The 15877-nt window shown below is 37.7% G+C and overlaps 1 protein-coding gene across 2 annotated transcripts in view; it reads left to right on the top strand.

The window, feature by feature from the left end:
• APC7 (tetratricopeptide repeat (TPR)-containing protein) overlaps window positions 1–15877 on the top strand; it is a 344349-nt gene that overhangs the window by 269384 nt on the left and 59088 nt on the right. For both annotated transcript variants that reach the window (XM_089402745.1, XM_089402746.1), the window contains exons 11-15: window positions 7252–7302; window positions 7385–7588; window positions 7714–7758; window positions 7852–7945; window positions 10260–10405. In XM_089402745.1, the coding sequence (XP_089258871.1) occupies window positions 7252–7302; window positions 7385–7588; window positions 7714–7758; window positions 7852–7945; window positions 10260–10405 (540 nt within the window). The remainder of the gene's footprint in view (window positions 1–7251; window positions 7303–7384; window positions 7589–7713; window positions 7759–7851; window positions 7946–10259; window positions 10406–15877) is intronic.

Here is a 15877-nt window from a genome sequence, read left to right as displayed (position 1 = left end):
ACATCAATGTTCAATAGAGCAAAGTAGAGCAGAGACGAGATACAAAGCTAGTTCATTATGACAGGATGGCATGATGATCAGTGAAAATGACTGATGGTTTGACAGGTGGAATTCTCCCTAGTTGAGAGGGAGTGTTAAAATTGGAAACTAGGGCCAAATTCCACTTTGGTCATCTCCCATGGGAAATATTATTACAACATTGGATTCCTCTTTCCGAGAGGACCAAAATCGATCTAAAGATTGCCAAATTTGGATAAGGAAAAATGAATTTTTGAATTATGTTTCTTTCATATAATTTATCAAGGTCGGCCTCCTCTATATGTTGGCTCAATCAACTCAAACAACATGTCTCTTCATCTCCTCCAAATTGTGTATAAAGAGGTGCCTTTCAACCTCATTTGTCACAACAGAAGGGCTCTAATATATCTCTGAGGTAGCTGCAACTTGAAGGAGGTAGGAGCACTAGTATTGGGTTCGTTTTTAGTGTGTTCTTCCTCCCATAGGTTCGATCTTGAAGCGATATGGCAGCCGCAAGTCAGGATAGAGAATTTTGGTGAGATTTCTCCTCTATTGAAGGATGCATCTTCGTATAATCATTTCAGGAGGGCTGCAAGATTTGTGTGTCTTGGACAGAGGGGCTGAAAGGATGTTCTAAGGAGCAGAACAGGCCGCAGAGTCAAAACCCAAGTACAAGTAGTCATGAAATCTTGATGGATGCTGTTTGTAGCAAAGAACCTTAGATCAAGTTTGTCTGAAGGAAGGACTGTAGCAAGTTTCTTAAGATCTGGGCTAATCTACAAGCCCTAACTGCAGATATTTGACCTCAAGACTCATCAACCATTTGACTAGGATTCACTGCTCAATTTGGGACTGTCTTGGTCTCTTCATAATCAACAAAGGAAGTTGCTTAAAGTAAACTAGGATCGAGCTGATTTTGGAACCTATTGAGTTGCAGCTTTGAATACTATTTTCTATTGTTGATAATATCGGCGATATTCGAAAATATCACGATATTTTCGACAAAACGATATATTGCTGAGAGAATATCGCGATATTTTCTGTTTTGAAAATATCGGCAAATATCGGCAAAATATCAGCTATGTTTAAAAATTTGAAAAAATTATTTTTTATGCTTGCCTATATTGTCGATAAGATGTTTTCTGGACCCTCGCCGATATTTTTCCGATACCGATATTATCAACACTGCTATTTTCCACTAGTTAGGGCAGAGCTTGTTTGCTATCATTGGAAGATAGAATTGCAAACTTGTCTGGGCTGCATATTTTGCATATGGCCAGTGACTTTAGTCATCATATTGGCAAGTCAACCTTGACATTGATTGTACTCTCTTTCTCTACTGAAAATTTGATATTGATAATAAGAAGATTTGATCAAGGGTTTTCGCCTTGGGGTTTTTCCTTGGGTTGTGCCAATTATTGTGTTCTCTTGTCTTGACTTGTCTTCTGATTCGATCATATGTTCTTTCTTAAGTTGCTATCAATGTGATAATGATTCAGTGCTAATGAAAGTAATGGACTAACAAATGGGGTAATATGGAATTTGAGGGATCTATCTTAAGCAAGAACATTTTATCCTAAATTTAACAATAGTGGAAGGAGTTAAGGACAACCTAATACCATATATATCCAACATAGATTCTGCTCAAGAAATTTATGAGGCTCTTTCAAAATTATTTACCATCAAGAACATTGGTCAAATAGTAAGCCTCAAGAATGAACTAAGGACTATTAAGATGATGAAAGACGATACTGTATCAATGTACTTTATAAGGATACCTAGAATCAAGGATGAACTCCAAGCAATAGATGAAGTTGTCCCAGAAAAAGAGCTTGTAATTATTGCTATTCTAAGACAACCAAAATCTTGGATTGCTTTTGCATCAAGACTTAATTGTTGGAAGGATACTCCAACATTTGAACAAATGTGGAATGCATGCTGTCAAGAAGAAGCTCGAATATCATTAGTAATCAACAAGGAGGAGGATGACGAAGAAAACAACTCCTATGATTATTCTGCACATCACAGGAAGAAAGTAACTTTCAAGAAGTTCAAACGATCAAAGAAGAAAGTGGACCTATCCAAGATTTAATGTTACAACTGTCATAAGATGGGTCATTACAAAAATCCATGTCCAGAGAATCCAAGGAATAAGAAGAGAGATAGAGATCAAGCAAATGTTACCGATGAAGCTCCACCTAAGAAGAACAAGACTCCCTCTCTCTCACATATCCCTCTTAATTTTCTATTTTAAGTTTTGAATTGTTTGCCTTTATGTTTTGATTTCTAGAGTTTGTAGGTCTAACATGTCTTGTTAGAACATTTTTGAATTATTTTGATAAGTTGTAGGTGTTCCTCAACAGACTGGATTAAGAGGGAGCCTCCACCATTTTACCAAAAGATGAGTATTTTGTTCGTTGTTTCATCCTTTCATCTTTGGTTCCCTCTTCACATTAAGATTTGTTTGAATTGTATGCTAATAACCTTTTATTTATATTTTTCTTTGGTTAGAAAAGCTTACTGAATTATTGCAGAGACTTCAAAGGATAGACTTGAAGCATGGAAGAAGTTATGTTACAAAGGAAGCCCTTAAAGATTTGATGTCCTACAAGGTTTGTTAGAGAATAATTCAAGATATGTCTTAAACTACAAGTTTTGTTACAAAGTTCTCTTCATAGAAAAGGTATGTTGATTCTCTTTTGAAAATTTGCTTTACATTACTAACATTGTTATGTCTAGGGTTTTGAATCTTAAAGATTATCGTTAGGGTGATTAATCATTAGATTGAATCTACCCTCGTTATACTATCATTTTGATCATTCTTGTGAAACCCTAACCTCTAAGGGTTCTTTATAAAACCGTACCCTCTTAGGATATGCCAATGCTGATTATGAAACCCTAGTCTACTTAGGGTTGTTGATGAAGTCTAGAAATCCTATCCTTTTTGATGTTTAGGGTTTTGGTATTGTCATGATAGAGACCCTGGTTCTTTAGGGTTTGGTGAATTAAAAAAACCTTTATAATAATTGTAGTAAGATCCTAGGAATGATGCCCTAGGTGTATATTCATCTGTATGATCGAAACCCTAGCATGGAGAAAAATGGTTGTATATCTAACTTCGATGTAATGATGTTTGCATTGATGAGTAATGCTAGTGCATGAAATCCTAGATATGTATATATGAGTATGCTAACCTAATTGTTGATACTCATGTTTTAGTTTGTTAAGTCTAGGGTTTGTAACAAAACTCTAGTAGGTATTGATATTCTAGGATATGATGATATTGTTTTTGATATGATTTAGTTTTGATGATAAAACCTAGGGCTTCCAACAAACCCTAGTAGAGTCTGACATGCAATTCTAAAACTATATTGTTGGAACCTTAGATGTATAGTAGAATTGATTGAATTGCTGATATCTAAGGCTTTGTGTCTCAAAGACGGAGTCTAGGGTTTATGACAAAAACTCTAGCAAAAAGTTGAAGTCTAGTATATAAAAAGATGTGTCTCTAGCTGATTATGTACCTAACTAGGTTTAGGTGTTTGATTTCTAAAGTCTAAATGTTTCCATAATAGTAACTTGATCTTGATAGAGTTAACTTCATGCTTTTGTATGTTTGTATTTGGTTGTACGTGCCATTAAAGTTTTGCAGGTACATAATCTTCAAGATGATGAAGATGTTTGTATGATAATAATAAGCGTGATGAATTTATATGAATGTTGATTGTAATAAGTTTATAACCCAACTCGAGTTATAGGGAACATAGAAATATTAGCATGCATATGATAGCTACATATGCATGTAGCACATGTACTGCACTAGTATATGCACTAATCAATTATGAAAAGTCCAAGTGTAGGGTAATGAGTTAATTATTGAAGTATTGAGTAAATACCTAACTCACCAGAATATAATGAATGTATTGTGAGGTAAAAGTTATACATACCACTATCATAATATAACTAGTATATTGTTCAAAGGAAAGTAAAATCATTGGCTTATGCAAATAAACGAGAATTATATTATATAATATATGTTATTTTCTATACTAACCAGGAGAAATTATATATAGTAGTTAATCCAACCACTGGCTAATGAAATAACAATCTTCAAAATGAACCAATTAGAGATTTAAAACATATTCAACACATACCATAGATCACTAAACGAGAGACACCATGAATTGACCCCCAATTACTTAGATTTTATTAGTGCAAATGAAAAATTATGTCCAACAGCTTGACTCACAGCTTGCTAAAGATTTTTCATTCAGTACATCATCTGTTGTAACTTGTTACCATGAGGAGCTCAATGGCTTCCTTGTATAGAAAAAATGAAAGTTCTAGAACCCTTCAAGTGGAAAAATGGTTAGTTTGACTTGTTCTCAGGCTTGATCCTTGTCAAATTAATTTTGTCCCTTGATAATTGCTGCACAGATCTCCAAAAACTTCAACCCCTTGAGAAAATCGAACTTCTAGGTGCATTTGGTCCTTTGGAGAATCTTCAAAACTGTAATTGTCGTAACTTGTGCAAAATAATTATCCATTTGGTCCAAAAAAATTCTGTTTGCTGGAAAAATAATCTTCTGGGTCCAACAGATTTCTAGACTGGGACATTCTGCCTTGAAAGTGAGGCTCTTTAATTTTGATTTGAATTTTTTCCTTTGAAAAATAGCCTGAATATTTTTTGGTAAATTTTTCCCTTGGAGAGTAATTAATTTTTTTTGCTCTCATTTTATTTTCTGACAATTTCTGGCTAATTTATTTCTATTTTTGCCAAAATGTTTTCCACCCTCTAAGTGAGTCTAAAAATATTTTGGCAATGGTGTTCTAATTATGAGGAACCATTCACCAAAAATATTCCTAGACACACTTTTACATCAAGATTTTTCAAATAAAATAGAAGGGGAATTTTACAGTAGACACATACCCTCAAGACTCAATCAAATTCTCAAGACACATCATCTAGTATGATAAGATTACATACACTCGTAACTCTAGGACTCACCTAAGACCTTAGCATAGGATTCCACCCTAGCTTTGGGGGATACTTGGGAGAAAAACTCTGCTAATTATTCATGTTTAGAAACACAAATAATATAGGGAGCTTAAAAAACTCCCTGGAGTGAAACCCTTTGTTAAGAATAAAAAACTTACTTAGGTGTTGTTACCATAGTTTTTAAAACCGGAACCGGTGACCGGACCGGTCCGCCTAATGAACCGGTTTACCGACCGGAACTGGTCTAACCGGGACTGGTTTGGTCTAAACGAACCGGTTTTAGAAAAATACATTAAATAATTATTTTTTAATGAAAAAAACTATTTTTAAGATTTAAAACCATGATTCCAAGCCAATAGAGACAAAATATGCAAAGATTGCTCATTGATATACCATGTAAAGCCTTAAAGGTGAATATATCAAAATGGCACCGAGTGCAATACATATCATCGACAAAATACATAAGCAATGAGGCTCTAAATGGCCACTAGAGTGCAAAAATAAAGCCTACAAACTATGGGGCCAGTGGCCTACTACAAGACTTCAGTCTAGACTCTACATATATGATAATAGTAATACTATAATAGTGATCAACATTATCACTTGAAGTTGAAACTTCTCATGAGTCTCAGTCATCATGATCAAACTCAGTTGGTTGAGTCTCGACTCCCAAACTGTGTAGCCACAAACTTCTCTATTGGTTCAGTGACTTGAGTCTCAAACTTCTGAAGGTATTCTGCCCTAATATGCCCTATTATTTCATTTGGTGCTCCACATGGCTTTACATGGCCTCCTATCCCAGCCAAGTGTTGCTTGAACCTGTTAATACCCCCTCCTTGAATGGATTTTTGGCAATATTTGCAGATCATTTTGCCATCAATCATATCACAATGAGCCCATGCAGTATCTTCGGCTTTTGGAGGCATGATGACTCCCTGGATGGTAGATCATAGAAGTGAGAAGTTTATAACACAAAAAAAAAATTCATGGACAGCAGACTCAAATGAGGAATTATCAAGTGCAAATCCTTACCTGGAAATGCAAACTAGCTCCCTTAGCCTCCTCTTGAAGATGGCAACTCCACTGACAGCTACACACTTTCTCCAAAATAGCTCCAACTCCAACTCCAAGATGACTACTTCAGCATAAACTCCACACTCTCCACGCTCACAAACAAACTCACAAACACTCACAAACACTCCAAATCAGTTGTGTGAGACAAATGAGAGTGAGAGGGGTCTCTTATAGCTTGGAGAGGGCCTTTTTGGAGGGAAAATACCTTTCCCTTCCCCCGAAAACCCCTAAACCACAAACTGCCTGCGCTTTTTCATAAGTTACGGTGGGCTTGCCATAAACCGGCCGGTTTGCTACAAACTGGCCGGTTCCGTCCTAAACCGGCCGGTTTTGACCGGTTAGGGCTAAATTTCGGTCACAAGGCAGGGTTAACCGGGTTTTTAGGCCGGTTCCGACCGGCAGGCCAGCTAACCGGCCGGTTGGACCGGTAACTGGTTTTTGTGAGCGGTTTTAAAAACTTTGGTTGTTACATGGCTTAATAGTCATACTAGAATCATTTTTACAATAAAATTGCAGAATTTGGGGTTACAATGATGACAATGACCAAATTTTTTTATCGACTGCTCTGTACTCTGCTTCTTGGAACTGTTGACACATGCATGGTCAACACTCTGAAAGACCAATCTGAAGAATTCATATTAGAGTGAACTAGAACATCGTGCCACTGGCAGAGTGTTTCTGGTACTAGTTGTCCAAATATGTGATCACAATCTCCTCATACCATATGTGGGGGCAACAACTAGCCTCACAGTAAAGGAAATGTATGAAGAAGAATTGTTTTTTGCAATTTCCGGGTTTAGAGGGTACATTGTCATCAAATACGTATTATATTTCATGGAAAGGTCCTTTGAGTGAATATGTGCTATTAAGTGGCCTCTACAGTGTAATTAGTCACAAAGCAAAATTTGCCGAAACTGTTGGTTCCAATTTACTGTATGTCACCTTAAATTATCACTTAAAGTATAATTGCAAGTCAATATTTCAGTGAGATAACATTTGAGTGGATTTTCTCTGGAGTATTTGGAATGCTTCATTTTATAGGAAAGTATACTACTATTGAAGATTTCATGGAGATTTCTAGAGATGTGTTCAATTGCAGTCTATTTCCAGAGTTGTAGTGTTCAATTTGCCGTATGTAAATTTTGCTACGGAATCTGCAGGCTGAAGCAGCTATTGGAAAAATTGATGAAGCCCTCTTGAACTTTGAAAAGGTAAAATTGTCTATCGTTTGTGATATATTTTCTAAATATGGCAAGCTTACTTTAAACTAATTTTAGTATGTTTTTATTGTAGGTTCGGGCTCTTGATCAGTACAATATAACTGGCATGGATGAGTATGCTATGCTCCTACAGACAAGGACAGACCTTTCTGAATTGAACAGACTGTTAAATGATTTGTTGACTACTGATCCTAACAGGCCAGAAGTTTGGGTTGTATCAGCTATTTACTGGGATAAGCGAGATGATAAGAGTCGTGCTTTGACAGATGCAGAAAGGGTATTCTACAATCTATTTTCTAGTTGCTTGATTTGCGCAGGTGTAAATATTATTTTCTTTTCTCTCCAAATTATCAATCTTGAGTTTGTCCTTCATTTTTCAAAGTTTCTTTGTTGTGTTAATAGAGTCTGCGGGTTGATGACAGACATATACCAGGTTACATTGTTAAGGTAAATTAGTGATCTAGTATGTTGGCATTTTAGATATTATGTTTGGTAGAGATTCATTTATCATCATCAGTAATATGACTAAAAAAATTTCAGGGGAACCTATTACTATCATTGAATCGAGCAGAGGCAGCTGTAATGGCATTTAGGAGAGCTCAACAATTGAGGCCTGATCTTCGTTCCTACCAAGGTGAATATGACAGGTTATATTCTATAGCTGAAATTAATATTGGTTAAAACTGATCATTGAAGTTTTCTAATTTATACGGTGATTTGTTTTTGGCCTCATCTCTTGTCAGTAGTTTCCTAATGGAGTTGTGGTTTTATGTAACTTGTTCAAGAATTCGATACTGATTGTGTCAGCGATTGTTCAGTATTTTTTGGATCTCAGATTGGTCCTTCACAAATGTCATATCCTGTCATCGCTGACACAAACACTTAAAAGTCTTTGCACGTAAAGGGACTTTACAGTCATTGATTGGGGAGATTGTGATGTTAGCGTTAGATAATGTTACATTAAAAATGTAATTAAAAAACAAGGAAGTCATCTCATTAAAAAAGTCAACAATAAAAGTACAAGTCCAGTCATGTGCAAATATATTAAGCCTATTCATTTGGTCGAGCATGATCTTGTGAAGAAGAGTTCATATATGATGATGCAGAAGGCCTTCAGACAGAACTTGAGGATCACTGAAGTGAGCAATGGCAAGAACTAAGCCTTCTCACCAGCAACTCCAGAAGATCTGTTTATTCAAAACTAATAGAAAACATAGTTTATTCGACAGGAAACATAATTTATGTGTGCCATTTTTATCCTTACAATTACAAAAAACGGGATTCTTACATTTTTTAGCACTTGATCCCTTCTATCGAACTATCAAGTTGCTGGCTGAAGATTTACTGGCATCACTTAAACTGCTCGGGCTTTTCAGAGCAGAGCTGCTGGAAAAAACGAAAGAGAGGAAGACTCGCTTTGTCTGTCAAAGGATAACAATGTCCTGCCTTTCAGAGAATACCAGTTTGAATCCCCTCTGCTTGGCAATTTTTTTCTTCAATCCTGCCCATCCACAGAAAATGAATTTTTGTTTATTTTATCTCCCCAGTTTTCCTCTGTGCACTTCCAAAAATATGGTACCTTACTCTAGAGTTATGGCGTAGGTAAGTTTTTGCTGTTTTGACAATTAGTATTATTATTATTTTTGAATGTGGAGGCCGGTTTCGATGAAAATAGCCTTCGCATTGGTACTCCTAGCAAAGCAGTTCTCAATGCAGCTGAATATGTAATGATGCACTACTAACATATCTTCAATATCCTTTTATATTCTATCAATAGTAGCTATTACAAGTAATTGCCATAAAAAGACACTTAAATTTTGAGGATTTGAAGTGACAGTAAACAAAACTGTGGATAACTGCCAAATTTCTTCAACAATTTAAAGTTTCTGAAATGGACTCTGTAATGTTGCTACTCAACATGAAATTCCTGGAATTTGAAGTTTTTTCAAAATATGGAGATGCAGAAGGCCTTTGGACAGAGCTTGGGATCATTGAAGAGAGCGGATGTGCATTTTCTTATTGTAAGGGAAACTGCTGCTGCTGCTTACAAGATTGGACTACTTACTATCAGATATGTAAATGTTCAGAAATTGTTTGCATGTGAATGCTAACATTGCTATGAAGGCCTGTACTTTAAATCCTCCTATCATTCTGGTTCAAGACATGGATCCATCTTAACCCTGGAATATCAACTGCTGAGCAGGATCAAATCTCTCAAGGTGCAAAACTTTCCGCAAGCTCTGCACTCAAAATGAAGTTTGTGCCTTGAGAGTTTTGATCCCTCTTGCACTTGATAATCCGGTATTAAGATGGATGTAGGTTGGTTTACAGAGTTACTGACATCATGCCTTGTCACTACTAAGAGCACTGCTTCTGGACTGATGTTTTTAACCTCACTGGGTTATTCAAAGTTCAAATTGTTATATTTGGGCCTATTCTCCATGATTGTAAACTGATGGAAAATTGCCATATTTTGGACTACACTCCATAGTAAAATCTAATGGGAAAAAAATGATTAATGTTTCATGAATGCTTGCTGCTTCCTCTGCAGTGCTGTGTGTTCAGCTGATTTGTCACTTGGTTAGCTCACATTAGATGAATTAAAGTACAACCAACACTTTCAGTTACACAAGGTAATCGAGTTTCTAGACAACTGCATAACCAGTTTCATCAACTGTAATATATGTTTTTATTGGATATGTTTGTTTCAACATGGTTTCCTTGAGGTAGATGAAGTAGGGGCTCTACTGGGAATTTGCTCGTTATTACAAGATTTGTTTTATGCTTATTGCCAAAGTTATGGATTTCTCAATACAGTATTCAAGTCATGTATGGTGTATTGTGGTTCTGAAACTTGTGCTTTATTTTGGCATTTATATTTTCTTTCAGTTATTTGATATGTTTGCGTTTTGACGCTGTTAAACAAATCTGAAGTATTCTGGTTCTAGGTCTTGTGCGCGGAAATTTAGCTATTTCAAAGCCTAAAGAGGCACTATTGGCTGCCCGTGAAGCTCTGAAGGCATTGCCTCATTCAGCAAAGGCACTTACGTTAGTAGGTGATGTTTATGCTAACAACCCAGAAGCTAGAGACAAGGTTAGTGTTTATTATTTGGTAAATATATAGCCTGGATTTTTTCTTTTTGGTTTGGGAATGATCAAACTTTAAATGCTTAATATGTGCGTGGTTATGTTGTGTTTAATTTTGTTAAGGAGAACTGTAATAACCCAGCCCTCTCATCCCTAAGGGATGACATAAAAAAAATCCATTCAACCCTATGGGATGACATAGAAAAACACTACCCATTAGACTTTGTATGAATTAAATGCTTTCAATACTCCATTAACATAAAATATGGCACAATATTTAAAAACATTTAAATGCAAAAGAGTGGGCCTCTAAAGCAGTTTGGCACGAGCAGTAGCATGAGGAAACAGTGAACGATTTAAGCCTTGTAAACAACCTATCATGTGACATAAAAGTCAAGAAGAAAAACACCGTATCGTGCCAAATAGCAAAATACGTATATATCCAAAATTTGTATCATGCTATGAAGCTAGAGAAACTGTTAAAAAATACAATTAAAATCATTAATATGATATATTATGTAATTGCAAGGATCAGTCTGGTGGCAAGACGGTCATCCTAGTCATTCTTGTCCAGCCTTCCCCAACTTTGGATCGACAGCCACGGTACAGTAACAGTTATCTTCCATTCATTGCTTTCAATCTACTACTCATTCAAGGGTTTCTCAGCTTTTGAGGTTGCAACTGGCAATGTGGTGCAAACTTTGGGGGAGAGTTGTGAGGGTAGCTGTGCTGACAGTCACAAAGCTGTATCCGTGCTCATCTTGTTCTATGGTGAGGCTATCCTACACTCTTCTGGGGTTGATGGGGTTCGACTGAGGGAGTGATACATAGATCCAGAGTGTGTAGCTGTTCTTATGAGGGAGGTTCTCGGTTTAAGATCACAATTTGTGTGTGGCGCATGTTGAAAATATTGAGAGGGGGGTGAATCAATATTTCTCTTCAATTAGTATATTTTACTTCACAAAACATTAATTATCATTAACATTAGATCAACATAATTCAACATCACATGAACAGTGAAGAACACCATTCAACAATGCACCCACATCAACACAATAGACAACAAATTTTTATGTGGAAACCCTTTTGGGAGAAAAACCATTGAACGTTTCTTAATATTTGTGTTCAATATAATTTACATCAATATTTTCAGGTCTAACTAAAGGAGGGTCCAACAGTGTTGCACACATCGCGATAAAATCGTAAAATCGCGATTTTTTAATTTTGCCGATTCAAAGCGCGATTTTTATCGAAAAAATCGCCCCTTTTTTTTATAGCGATTTTTATCGAAAAAATCGCGATTTTTTGAAAAAATCGGGAAAAAATCGGAAAAATCGGGAAAAAATCGGAAAAATCGGGAAAAAATCGGAAAAAAGCGGGAAAAAATCGTTTGGCACAAAAATATTCATTTTTTTTCAATTTTTTTTCAATTTGTGCCAAACGATTTTTTCCCGCTTTTTTCCGATTTTTTCCCGATTTTAACGATTTTTTCCGCTTTTTTCCCGGCGCCGATTAAATCCCGATCGCGATGTGTGCAACACACTCCAACCCCTTGGTTTACAGGCTCCATCCTGAAGGAAGCTCCAATGCCCTGGTTTACCAACTACAACTGGAAGGATGTTCTAACGCCCTAGTTTATGGCAGTGTTACTTGGGAGCGGGAGCGGGAGCGGGGAGCGGGAGCGGAAGCGGGAGCGGGAGCGACCATTTTCAGAAGCTCCCGGTTTGGGAGCGAATCGGGGAGCGATTTTTTAAAAATATATATATTTTTTATATTTTTTAATTTTTGATACATATATGTCAACAAAAACATGTAGAATGATGAAATAGACATAAAAAACATAAAAAAACATAAATTGATCATTGAACCATATCACATCAATCATCTAGAAATTATAATCGTCATCAACCTTAGTAAAATAATAAATTAAAATAACATTCAATTCAATAACATTTATCATCATTGATCACCAAAGTAACAAGTTGTACTTGTAAGCCAAGTTTAACCATTACAAGAAGTAATATCAAAGATATTTCCAAGTCCTAACTTCTAACTGTTAACATGATATGAAATGTTAAAAATTTATAAAATGAAACATGAATAATGAGATGAAATGAAACAACTTTAGTCTTTCACAAAGCATCATATTCATAATTCACAATCATTACCAATGAGTTATAATTGCCAAGGCCCAACTTCAAACTTCAAATTTTCATTGTCACAGTCACCAGTGATATAATGTTTACAAAAAATATCATAATGTCATAATGATATGAAAGAGTCAAGAGTCAAGAGTCAAGGACTCAAAACTCAACACTGAACAGTTATGAAAACTAAAGTGACAAGTCACAAGTCTAATAGAAACTAAAAAAGACAAGTAAACTGTAAATCTACAAGTGGCCCTTGCCACGAGAGTCTCCAGGAGTATAAGTAGGTCTTGGCGGTCTTCTAGGAGTCTCCCGCCCAGACCGACGACCAGAACTAGAGCCTCCACGCGAGGGTGTCGATGGAGGTGGCGACAGCAATGGAACAAGACTCGGGCCCCGAGAACTGGATGGTGGAGGTGGAGGTGGCATGGCTGCTGCAGCCGCTTCAGCTTCATCCCGTACAAGCTCATCTTCTAGTTCTTCCATATGTACAATGCCATCTTCCAAATTGTCGTCCTCAGGGTGATTGTCCCAAATTTTATATGTGGGATCTTCATTAGCCCGATCACAGTAATGGCTCAACAACCTCAAATTGTAGTGCACATAAACCAAGCTTTCTGCTCGGTTTTCGTTGAGCCTGTTTCTTTTCACATTATGTATATAACTGTAGGTGCTCCAACACCTCTCTGCAGAAGAAGAATTTACAACCTGTGCAAGAACTTTCAATGCCAATTTTCGCAAAAGTCCGTCGCCGCCATATGTTTCCCACCATGTGAGAGAATCAAATTTATCTTTGTCGTCCATTGCATGGAAGTTACCATACAAACCACTGCCAGTGAAGTATCTGCCTATTTCAAGGCGCACAGCTGCACATTCCTCCCTGTCAGGCACCAACTTTTCTAATGCATCCAGATATCCATTAGTTACCTCTCGATCTAAATGGGGTTTGGTCCTAACACCACCCCCTGCTGCAGGTTTGCCCAACCAAGAATCTGAGTAGTATTTTGGCGTAAGGATATACGCCAAGCAATGTAGTGGAAGGTTAAGCCTTTTCCACCGTTGACACACACAATCGTGAATCAGATTGTACAAGTCGGGATCTCTGTTATTAACAATGTCTTTTATTTCCCCCAACATGGTATCCATTTGCTCATACACCTCACCAATCACTGGTTTGTCTGTATCTGCAAACCGAATCATGTTATAAATTGGCTTGGTGAAATCCAATACCTGTCTCACAGTTGTCCAAAACTGCCCATCAAGAGCGGCCTCCTCCACCGTTTCAAAACCTGCAATGTCAACTACATTTGTAGCCCTTTCCTTTAACACCTGCCAATTTGGACTTGATACCATGCTAGCTAAACCCTCTCTTACCTTCAAAAGGCGCCTGAAGGTGAGGTAATAGCTACCAAATCTAGTCCTCGCAATCTTCAGCAACTCCAATCTCGAGTGACTGCGGAAAAGGCCATGGGTATTGCTATGATTTGTAATAAATTTTATCATTTTTTTTCCTTTCTTGTACAAATCACCAATCCATTGGTATTGTTCATTTTTGTTTTTGACAATATCATGCAACAGAAGGTTCAATGTGTGAACCAAACATCCAGACCAAAATATGTTCGGGTATCTATCCTCAATAATTGCTCCCGCTGCCTTACAATTAGGAGCATTATCAGTGATGACTTGGATGACATTGTATGGGCCAATACGCTCAATTGTTTCAAGCAATGCTTCTGCAATGTTGATAGCGGTCTTGAACTTGTCTGAGTAATCATGTGCAGCTAGAAAAATGGGACCACTTCGGGACACAGCGAGAACACTTATCAATGGCTTGCCTTTTACATTTGTCCATCCATCAGATACAATGGACACCCCATTGTCAGTCCAAGAAATTGTCATTTTATTCAAAGAATGTGATATTTTTGCTTTTTCATGATCAAGGCCAACTGTTCTTGCCTTGTCATACCCAGGGCTCTTGTATCCTTTAGGGGCATCATTTATGGCAGAAACCATTTCGTGCCAATAAGGTGAGCGTAGAACATTGAATGGTATCCCATTTGCATAGAGGAACCTGTAAATTTTTGAATCCACATCATTCCTACACCCCTCATCAAGGAAATCTGATATGGTTCTACGGCGTAAAGATGATGACCCTGAGCCTCCATGTCCATATCCACTGCCTTGGGAGGATGCTGAAGGAGTTCTTTGTGAGCTTTCAAAGAAACCCCTTGATCTTTTTGCTTTGTATTGGGCGTCCTCCTCTTCCTTTATGTATTTGGCTCTATCTTCTGTTGACACCTTGTCGCAAGTTCTGATTCCTATTTGTTTCTCTCCATCCCATGCCCTTTTCCCGCAAAGGTGTCTTCTCAAACGGGTGTATGAGCCTGTGAAATCAGAATTGCAATGGGGGCAATGAAATTTAGTGGTTCCACCCCCTCTCCCTGCTTCAGGCCTCTGAACATATTTCCACAATGGAGTTTGGTCTTGTTTAGTTTTTTGACCCTCATGTTCACCCTCCTCCACATCCTCCTCACTGGGGTTTTCACCTATTTGACTTCCTCCGGCTTCTTCATCCACCTCTTCAGTTTCAGGCCCCCTCCGTTTCCTACTCTCCACCACCATAATAACCAGAAAAGGGACCAGGAAGAGGAAAATGCCAATAAAAATCCCCAGGTCCATCGTGTTTGATGTTTGTAGGGTTTGAGTCTTGAATCTGCAAATTAATTTAGTTTATTGGGATTATTTCATTTAATTTATTAATTTAATTTAAATTAATGATCTTTAAACTCAAACAGGTAAATTAAACTAACCAAACTAACCACCTAACCAGCTAAACTAACTAAATGATTAAGTTACTTACCTCTGCAAGCTTGCTCCTCGCTCCTTGGCACTTGCTCCTCGCTCCTCAGCTCTGGCTCCTTGCTCCTCAGCTCTTGCTCCTTGCTCCTTTGCTCTCAAACTCAAGCTCAATCTCATTGAAATGATTTTGTTTTGGCCCATTGGGCTTATAAATCCAAAAAAATAAGTTAAATTTTTTGTTTTTTTTGGGTCCGCGGAATTTTTTTCCGCCGAATCGCTCCCGAATTTTTAAAATTCGCTCCCGGAGCGTTTTTTAATGCCCGGGAGCGATTAGGGAGCGATCGCTCCCCGATCGCTCCCGGGCATTAAAAAGCGCTCCGGGAGCGCGGGAGCGATCGCTCCCTGAAGCGCTCCCTCACAGACCAGGGAGCGCAAATTTTTTTACGGGAGCGCGCTCCCGAAAATCGCTCCCGTCCGGGAGCGATTTGGGGAGCGCGCTCCCGACCCGCTCCCGAGCCGCTCCCGCCCGGAGC

This window comes from Pinus tabuliformis, chromosome 2_1 (assembly GCF_031772625.1).
Source record: "Pinus tabuliformis cultivar Carrire ecotype Pingquan chromosome 2_1, CPIR1, whole genome shotgun sequence".
Lineage (NCBI taxonomy): Eukaryota > Viridiplantae > Streptophyta > Pinopsida > Pinales > Pinaceae > Pinus > Pinus tabuliformis.
Note: the sequence above shows the minus strand (reverse complement) of the source record. Positions and strands in the feature narration are given on the sequence as shown.